The sequence below is a fragment of the Perna viridis genome, chromosome 13, assembly GCF_037379345.1.
Source record: "Perna viridis isolate PV_CMFRI_1.1 ecotype Kerala chromosome 13, ASM3737934v1, whole genome shotgun sequence".
Taxonomy (NCBI): domain Eukaryota; kingdom Metazoa; phylum Mollusca; class Bivalvia; order Mytilida; family Mytilidae; genus Perna; species Perna viridis.
In genome coordinates this window covers 32,256,034-32,266,370 of record NC_142457.1, presented here as the reverse complement: position 1 = coordinate 32,266,370, position 10,337 = coordinate 32,256,034, and the positions used below count along the sequence as shown (strand labels likewise).

Sequence of the window (10,337 nt, the reverse complement as noted above, 5' to 3'; positions counted from 1 at the left end):
TCTAATAATTTTTGTAGTATTTTAGTGTCATTAATACAGTTATCTCCCTTAATTTGGAATTCTACATGCAGTACATTCTATACAATTTTTATCTCCTAAGAACAAGGGTTATATAAAAAGCCACCTATTAATTTTTTTTACTTATACATTTTAAACATCAAAAAATAAAAATATGTAGGCTTTCCAACCATATATCTCATTTTGCATGATTTTTAACTGGAGGGCTACTTTAAGTGTTGTATCATACAGGATTTCAAAAACTCGGCTGTCAGATTACATGGGGTACGTAACACTTTGTTCTCGGATTACACAGGATATCTAATTTACGCAGTTGTCAGATTTTACAGATTCAGTCAATTTTATTCGTGTTTTTTTTGTTTTCTAACGAACGTTGAACTAAATACCGCTGTTCGACTGACCGTCCATTCGTTGCATTGATGAATTGAAATATTTTTTACAGTGATGGTGTATGAGCAGAGAGAAGCTATCTTCAATACTTTATTATTTTGGAGTTTTTGTTTTTGAATGGACGTATAAAGGGGATCTGCGTGTCTGGAGTTCTTTTGCGAAACTGCTAAGTGCTTAGGATGCATATATATGTGTATTGTAGAAGTAATTTTATTATGATCCAATTTCATATTTTCATTGTTTATTTCACATCATCATTTATTAGTGTTGTAATCCGTTTTTAGTCTTAAATGTGTCCATTTAATATACATCACAATAAATGATCAAACATGTACTTATGTTTTACTGTTTGTACTTTTTTCTTAAAAATGTTCCGCCCAAGAATTTTCTTCTGTAGAACAGGACGAAGTAGGGTCTGTTTGATTGGTCAACCGTACTCGTCTTGAAATGTATGAATCATCTCCATATGACGTTAAACCAAAATCAATCAATCGATCAATAAATGAATAAATCAATCAATACAACTTCATAATCTCTAGGTATTCTTTAACAGAGGAAGGGTGTTTTTTTTTATTGTATTGATAGTGCAAAATACGTATTCACACATGGTACATCCTTCGCTTTGGTTGATTGATTGATTTTAGTTTGACGTACTATTGTATATATATCATGCAGGACGAGAACGTGTTATCAATCTCAGCATTGTAATAGTCCGACATCCTGAGTCGGATTCACAGAGCATACTGGCATGCAACCAACTCTGAAACGTTTCTTACTTCAAACAGTCGTCACTACTACGTCTACGTGCTTATGAGAGTTGTATACAGTGGAAGAAACTACCAATTTTAAAGTCTTCTGTACAAACATGCACGACTTTGCCAGGAATCGAACCCGGGATCTCGCCCACTCGACACGAACATGCTACCACAAACCGCCGAGGCGGTAAACATATTGAATTCGAATGTTAGTTTTTTTTTTTGAAAGCTTTGATGACAGTCTCGTACCTTCCAAAACACGATTTCACCTTTAGTTGTATAAATTTAAAAAACATTGCCGAAAGTGTCTCATTTTAATTTTCTAATAACCGAAATGAATTGCTTCATTTGGCTTTGGCATTGTTTTTCCAACGCTAATAATGTCTCGATAAGAAGCCGATAGTCTGATAGATAATCAGAAGATTTAACTAAAGATGCTATATTTTCAGCATAGAGATTTAGTTGGTTAATATGACCAGGTAAATGAATTGTCGATTTTTCATAATGCTTTTCTTTCAGTTCATCCATTAATATCAGAGCATATTCAGCGATGTAATGAAAATCTTTGTAAACAGTCAGAAGTTCCCATAATGCACCGGATATCCGGTCTTTCACTGCTAAGTGATTTGATCCCTTTCGTTCCGAGTCGTCAAATCTAACAATTATCGTTAGAAATGACGGGCATCGTTTCAAAGGCATATTCTTACATTGTAGAAGAATTCTCGTTACCGCATTCTTAAGCTTATTGAAAGTGTTTTGATTTTTTGACAACATTCTGTGTGAAAGCGCCATCGTGAAATATTGGGAATGATCTTTCTTGTTCCTTTTGTTCATTTGTTCTTTGGTTTCTACTTTTTTGTTGTCATTATTCCTTGAGTAGGACATGAAACATGTCTTGATAACTTCGTGTTTTGGATAAACTTTCAGACAACCCCAACAGAATTGCTCTCCACAAATACATGTCATAAAAATGCCAGTTCCGACCCTCTCTATCGGAATTGAACAACTAGGACAAAGTACAATAGCACCATTTTTGTCAATTACATGTAGTTGCTTATACTTTCCAACTTTACTTCCTTTTAACTGTTCTCGATAAACAGACGTGTAGTCACACGATAACGGCCAATGGGCGTTCGTCAAACAATTAAAGCAAAAAGTGATGCCACATATACAGGAAATACTTGTAGCTTCCAGTGAATTGGTCACCCTGAGAGCATGGCTGCATTTTCGATTAGGACACCATTTCATTAGCCCTGAAGAAAGTAATGCTAGTTCTTGACGTCGCTTTCGAAGTTCGACAACTCTTGACACGGAAATGAACGTCAGGAGTAAAGTATCCGGAATGACGAAAGAACAATTGTATTCCGGGCACTTTATATTAACAAAAGCAGTGTTTAATCGGCAGTTTATGTAACGTAACCAACAGCATTCGCAGAAGGTATGGTTACATGAAGTCATCATCAGCAGTTTATTTTTGCTATCAGCATAATCGTTAAAACATATTGCGCATGTCTTAAGGTCAAAAACACTTTTTGGTTGTAACGACGAGACCTTTGAACGATTAGCAGTTCTGCATCTGTCACTTGTAAACAAATCAAGAAAAAGAGATTTGATAGAGAATGTGTCGTATTTAACGTCGACCTTCAGGAACATATTAAGTATCTTGAAAGGTTGGTCCATCTTATTTTTTTCGCTTCGGCTTAAGGTGGCTGTTGTCATTTCAGATTCAGATATCATATTGATATAATATAATGTCTTTTGGATTATATCAGAAATACCACCATGAAATTTGTCAGATAACGTCAAAATTCTTACAACATTATTTTGTGTTTGAATATTGAAGTTAACTCTAAACTTGGAGAAGCCTTCGACCTTAGAAACAAAATGAGAGTCAATACATTCTGAAAATGTTATACATGAGTTAATGTTAAGTTTGTTTATATCCTTGCCTTTCCAGCATCCAGATGTAAGCATGTGATATTCAAGCCTTTCGGTGACGTTGATTATAAAACGTCGTGGATAACAAGGGCATTCAACATAATCGTCGCCATAATTTTGAATTAAACTAGCTGGAAGTACGTCCTGACATGGTATCAATACAGTAACCGGGTCCATTCGATTTTCTAAGTCGTTTTCTATAGAATTATCACCTGAACTTTGTTCATTCTTATTTTGTTTACTTTTCTTTCGTTTAGATTTTGTCCTTGGTTTATTACCTTTACCAAAATTGCCAACGAAATTAAAACCTAATTTGACCCTGTCTGGCTGTACAGTCACGTGTTCTTTTCTACCATGAGCCAACAGAACACAGCTAGAAAACAAGCCCTTGAGCATGTAAAACTCGTCACGCAATGCAAGAGCATCACTTTTCCTGTGCACACGGCCTTTGCAGTATTTTCTAAGTTTAGGTCTTTTTACTGCATCGAACCCAGTAATTTTATGGTTAGAACAAATGCTTCCACTGCAACTTCCGTCTTCATATGGCTTAAAAATACGAATTTTAGTTTCTACCCGTTGCTCTTGTTTCAGAAAATCTTCCAAAATCGACTCCTCGTTGACTAAACGGGCCATGCAGGTCCAATCGAATACCTCGCCAATACTATTTGATGCAAGAAAACACTCAGTACGACTTGACTTAAAGATTGTACATGTTTCAGTCAGAACTGTCGAGCAGGTTCTCTCGTTGAAAATGACATTTTTAATCTTACTTTCAAGATGCCACCTTCCTTTTTTGTTTATGGAATATGGAATATTATCCAAGATGTTAGCGTCGTCTAGAATATCACAACTCGCACAGCACGTGAGGTCTGGGTCGGGTAAACACTCTTTGTAAGCTTTTCTCTGACCTTGATTGCATTTTGAAGGACGATCCGCATCATTTAAGTCAACTTTGTGCACTGTCCTGTCCCGACAATGGTTACTGTTTGACCTAGTCGTTATACCAGATTCCCTTAAAATTATGCCTTGTCGGACAATATTGCGGTAAAATCTGAAAGTAAAGGAAAACATATTGGGTAAAATATTGTTTCTCATGGCACAAACTTGGTTAATGTACACATCAAGTTTTTGGTCAGGGGATAGGGGTCAATGTACATGTGTATGTCAGGACCCTGAATTTTACTGAATTGGAAGATAGTAAATAGTCTTTGTGTCTTAATAACTCATGTTAGGTATGGCGTTGTACTAATTTACACAAGAACCAGCCCATGAGTACAAAACCTTACCCCTATGAATTATATCTTAAAAATACACGGTTACCCCCTCTCTTCCCCCACTGTTGCGAACACATGGTGTCTAAATTTACAAGCTGTATTTTGCACGACACTTTCTTAGTTGAAAATGCTACTTCTCATAAGGTTAATATTTCATGTATGTAGAAAATGAAATCTTCAATGACATTATTTGTGGAATTGGGGCATCATTAATTTCAGTTGCAATGTTCGTCAAAGGTTATGTGGCATGTCACTTGTAGTGGTTTTCACCCTCTATCTGGTATACTGTAGTTCAATCCTTTACTACGAGTTCAGAAAGTCAGGACACACTAAATACCGAACACAAATATTTGGTCGGGATATTTAACTCAGTTTAAAAGATAAACAGATTGAGGACTACACGATCTAGTAATACTCAAATAAGTGTAGTGCAAATATTTAATTTTTAGTGATTTTAATGATGTCTTAGATTTTTTAAGGCTTGTTTTTTTTTTTATCCTCATAACGTCAGGTTTCACTTTTTTATTTGTACTTAAATAATGTTAATTCCAAAGCCTAGTTGGGGGTATGATTAAGAAATTATTGTGTGCATTAATTTGCGCGAAAAGCGATTTTTATTGTTACCATTTAAAGAAAAATACCGAATCAGGTATTTTAAAAAATCAACAATGTGAGTTTTGATCATTCAAATTTTGAATCTTCCGCATTTTGCAATATTCCTGAGTATACAACAATCTAAATGAGACTCGCTCCAGATCAATTTCCCTCAAGACTGTTATTAAAGAGTAATGATCAAGGGAACCAAGATTCTAGAGAAAATCAAAAGAATATAATCCAGGACGAAAACCAGACACGGAAAATAGACAATCACGACAAAGAATATAAAGTAACTAAAATTGTACATACATTGCAAAAAAAAAAAAAACTGTGCATGGACCAGGTGCACTGGTAGTTTTTTTTTAGAAATACCCGCCGAGTTGCTCATAAAATCAAGTCCGGGATAGACGAAAGAGGAAAACTATGATACGTTGAACAAATCAGTTTCTATGGTGCAGAAGGAAACACCGTAACGACCAACGAGTTCATGATGACGACCGTAAAACTTCTGGAGTGATGACTTCAATCTTGTAGTACCATAACCCTGTTCCAGAAGTCTAATTGTAAGAAGATTAGCGCCATAAAGTCTACGTAGTTACGGCAAGCTCTGGCATAACGTACGAGTTGTGATATAAAAACTCCATACGCAGATGCTGAAGAGATGTTGCCACAGATGAAAGGAAAGTTGACAATTCTGAATGAAAAGTCATTACGTTTATTGTAAAGTTTGGTCAATAGTTTTCTTTTATCATCGATCTCAAAACGTTAATTAATTGATCCAACCTTATTGGAATCCGAATCCATTATACAATCCACCTTCCATTATACAATCCACCTTCCATTATACAATCCATCTTCCAGTATACAATCCACCTTCCATTATACAACCCACCTTTCATTATACAATCCATCTTCCATTATACATGACTCCATACAAGAAATATAGTGAAACATATCTTAACAGATTATCTTCAAAACTCACGATGTCACGTGTTCGGTAAACACAGAAACATCAGAGGTATGGTTTAAACCGGTTTCAAAGTTGTCAGTGTTCAGTTAATATAAAAACGTTAGAGGCTGTATGGTTTAAACTGGTTTCAAGGTTTTCAATGTTCAGTTAACATAAAAACGTTAGAGGCTGTATGGTTTAAACTGGTTTCAAGGTTGTCAGTGTTCAGTTAACATAAAAACGTTAGAGGCTGTATGGTTTAAACTGGTTTCAAGGTCGTCACTGTTCAGTTAACATAGAGACTTCATATGTAGTATGGTTTAAACTGGTTTCAGGGTTGTCAGTAGTCAGTTTAAACTGGTTTTAATGTTGTCAGTGTTCAGTTAATTAGAGACTTCAGAGGTTGCATGGTTTGACCGGTGTCAATGTTGTCAGTGTTCAGTTCACATAGAAACGTCAAAGGTTGTATGGTTTAAACCGGTTTCAAGGTTATCAGTGTTCAGTTAACTAGAGACTTCAGAGGTTGTGTCTGGTTTAAACCGGTTTCAGGGTTGTCAGTGTTCAGTTAACGTAGAGACTTCTGAGGTTGTATGGTTTAAACCGGTTTCAGGGTTGTCAGTGTTCAGTTAACTAGAGACTTCAGAGGTTGTATGGTTTAAACTGGTTCAAAGTTGTCAGTGTTCAGTTAAGATAGAGACTTCAGAGGTTGCATGGTTTGACCGGTGTCAGGGTTGTCAGTGTTCAGTTCACATAGAAACGTCAAAGGCTGTATGGTTTAAACCGGTTTCAAGGTTAACAGTTTTCAGTTAACTAGAGACTTTAGAGGTTGTGTCTGGTTTAAACCGGTTTCAGGGTTGTCAGTGTTCAGTTAACGTAGAGACTTCTGAGGTTGTATGGTTTAAACCGGTTTCAGGGTTGTCAGTGTTCAGTTAAATAGAGACTTCAGAGGTTGTATGGTTTAAACCGGTTTCACGGTTGTCAGTGTTCAGTTAACATAGAGACATCAGAGGTTGTATGGTTTGACCGGTGTCAGGGTTGTCAGTGTTCAGTTAAATAGAGACTTCAGAGGTTGTATGGTTTAAACCGGTTTCACGGTTGTCAGTGTTCAGTTAACATAGAGACATCAGAGGTTGTATGGTTTGACCGGTGTCAGGGTTGTCAGTGTTCAGTTAACATAGAGACGTCAGAGGTTGTATGGTTCAAACCGGTTTCAATGTTATCAGTGTTCGGTTAACATAGAGACTAGAAAGGTTGTATGGTTTAAACCGGTTTCAGGGTTGTCAGTGTTCAGTTAACATAGAGACGTCAGAACAGCACCGTAACACGAAATATCCATAACTTAAAAGTCAGATTTATTTAAAAGGTACAAATATGTGATACAAGATTTCTTTTGTACAATATTATTTTGAATGGAAACTATTCAAAATGCTTCCATCTAAAAGATAACACTCTTTTTCAACTGACGGGACCGGAAATAACATGAAATTATTACACGTACATGTATCAAAGTATTATCGACATTTCGAATTCTTACATCTATTCTTACCTAAATGTAATGCCACAGTCAGTTTATGACGAATGATACATGTACATATATTTTGACCAAGGTTTTAAGTATAAAGAAGTAGAGCAGATTTTAAATCTAACATCTAATCCTCTAGTTTTATTTTAGTAAATGCAATTAAATATTTCAAAACTGAGTAATAATATTAGTGTGGTATTCACAGAGAGCCATTTTGACACTGAAAAAATTACAGAAAGCAAAGTAGATATTTGTTTGGCGTGTTACCAATAACGACGACAAACTAATAACTAAGCAAGCAGGAAATACTGAAATATAAAATGTACAATGAATGTATTGCATATGAATACATTAACAAAAGAGTTACCAAACCACACCTCCCCTAGAAAAAGAACGCCCGCCCCTTATAAAAAAGAAAAAAAAGAAATGAAAAAAGGGAAGAAAAAAAAAACGGATACATTTTGTCTTTGTGGTTATTTATGTTTATTTGCAGGCTTTCAATCTATACATGCATGTACAAAGATGTGAATCCCAAAATTTTAGTGAATCTTACGATGCTTGTTGTATACATGCATTTTTAATAAATCATTAAATACTCGTTACATACATGTGCATTATTGCATGATCAGTAACATGTAATATTCATTTGTGCTGGATGTGTGAAATCAGTTTTGTTTGGATTTGGAGTTACAGAATTAAATACAACAAATATGGCCTAAATCATAGTCATGGGGAATAAACAATAGATGATATCGTAACAATGTTATTTAATTCGCTTAGTACGCCACAATTAGCATATTAGATTAAGCAATTTTAAAGAAATGATATCCAAGCCTGGCGGAACTTAGAATTTCTTAAACGAAAGTGCGCTCTCATTGAATCTTCCAAAAACTCCATATAGGTTACAGACCACCAATTCAACCAATGAGCATTTGGAACGTACGCAAAAATAGTCCTACGCAGAAATTACCCCTGTTCCTCATAGTGCTGTGAAAAAAGTTCTCATCTTATTTAAAAAATTTAAACAGTTTCTGAAAGGAAAAACATTTCTGTACATTTTATAGGTGCATTTTGCTTCTTGTGATGTGACGCCTAATCCCCATAATGATTTTTAAATATACCCCTATCTTGTGAAAACACTGGGATTTCCCATGCTATTTATAGACCCTTCACTTCCGGTGACCAGTACTGCACTGCAAGTCTGCTAACCCCACATGCCATTCTGAGGATTGTGAGCTGACATATGTAGAATCATGCTGATATATAGTCCTCTGCAGGTTAAAGTTAAGGTAAAGTCCAGAGAAGCCATTGAATATTGTGAAATTAGCATAGAAGCCTATGGGAAGTGGAATTAGTGGTTTTTAGCCTATACACCAACACAGTAGTTTGACAGAAACGATCCACACAATCATACAGAAAATCAAAAACAAATAAGCAGTACGGGCTCCAAAAACACGGACCTTAATTCGGAAAATAATTCATTAAAAAAAATGGATACTCTGTTTTTCTAGAGGATTGCCCACGTCAGGCAGAAGACGTCAGTTCTAACCCCAAATAAACAAATATGCAGGCGAACTAGTAACGTACGTTACTAAGTATAAAATTCGTGTTGTGTACTAGTCGGACTGCATACTTGATGGTTGGAGCGAGTCCCGGTTGACACATTGAACCATCTGTTCTACCTTATATTGAAGGATCTGCAAGCGAAGACTTAACTTTGAGGTAATATACTAGTAACCATGACGCGTGAAAGGCTATTGCTAGACACAGAGAGGCCTTGTATATACATGTAACACTAGCCGACAAGCGTAACACCGGTCGGCAAGCTTGCAAATAACTTACACAATAAATCCTATAAATACTCACTTAGTATTTTTAGTTCTTTGTGTATTGCCAGTGTTAGTAAAAACATCTTTCGTCTTTTTCAACACCATCTCGTTTATTGCACACGCCCCTAAAATGCAACAGTCAGCTCTAAATCAAGAATCCATCTGACTGGTAAAATATTTTCCCATGTTTATTTATTTACAACCATAGTTACTGTAGTATATTACCATAAGACCATAAATAGATTTGCATCGATCGGTTTCCGATTGATTGCGGGTGGCATTTAAGTAATTATAGGAAAACTTTTTGTACTCAAATTTCAAATCGTTGCCCAATTTAGCAGCGTACAACTGAAAAATATACAGTTAATTATCATTTGACTTGTATACATGTCATTGTGTTTTGATCTTATTTTATATATAAGCATACCAAAACGAAAAATTAAACAATATTCTAGCAATTTCCACCCTTTTTAAGAAGTATAAGTCCAGTAACTCAAGACATTAGAAGCTAAAAATTGAACAAATCTAGTGAAATCGAAAGGTTACTTCCTTGTTTATTGACAGTTCACAATTTTTTTCATTACGTCGCTTTTGATGGGTCATTATATGACACATGCACTAAGGTAAAGCTGTTACGGTCATCTCAAGATGGCGGAAGAAAAATTGGGTACAAATATTTATCTTTCATAGAGTGGTTCATTCAAGATATTGAACAAAATGAATATGATAAATAGATTAGAATTTGAAGCTGGAAACATGTGTAAAGTGCATGCATGATCACTGAGAAATTACAATGTAAAAATATCGGCGAGATGACCGTTAGGAAGAATCTGGTATGACCGTAACTGAACAAGAATCTAACGGACATGATGACAGTAACGTGTTTTGGAAGTATAGATAATTTATTCCAATTCCAAAATAATGTGCTTACGTCGTATTATTTTAGTGTAAGTCTTTGCTCTGTAACTTTATGCATTTTGAAAAAAAAAACCAAAAAACCAAAAAAAAAAACAACAAAAAAAAACACCAATTTAAATATATGTGGTTGAAAGACAACATGGTAGT

At 35.3% G+C, this 10,337-nt stretch overlaps 1 protein-coding gene across 1 annotated transcript; it reads right to left on the bottom strand.

Annotated features, from left to right (window-relative positions):
• Positions 1 to 711: 711 nt before the first annotated feature.
• On the bottom strand, positions 712 to 9,478 carry LOC148600352 (uncharacterized). Its single transcript, XM_088558841.1, has 2 exons — positions 9,310 to 9,478; positions 712 to 4,152 (listed from the first exon to the last, which is right to left on the bottom strand). The coding sequence occupies exons 1-2, from the start codon at positions 9,375 to 9,377 to the stop codon at positions 1,473 to 1,475; spliced, it is 2,748 nt and encodes a 915-aa protein (XP_088414967.1). The 5' UTR covers positions 9,378 to 9,478; the 3' UTR covers positions 712 to 1,472.
• Positions 9,479 to 10,337: the final 859 nt, after the last annotated feature.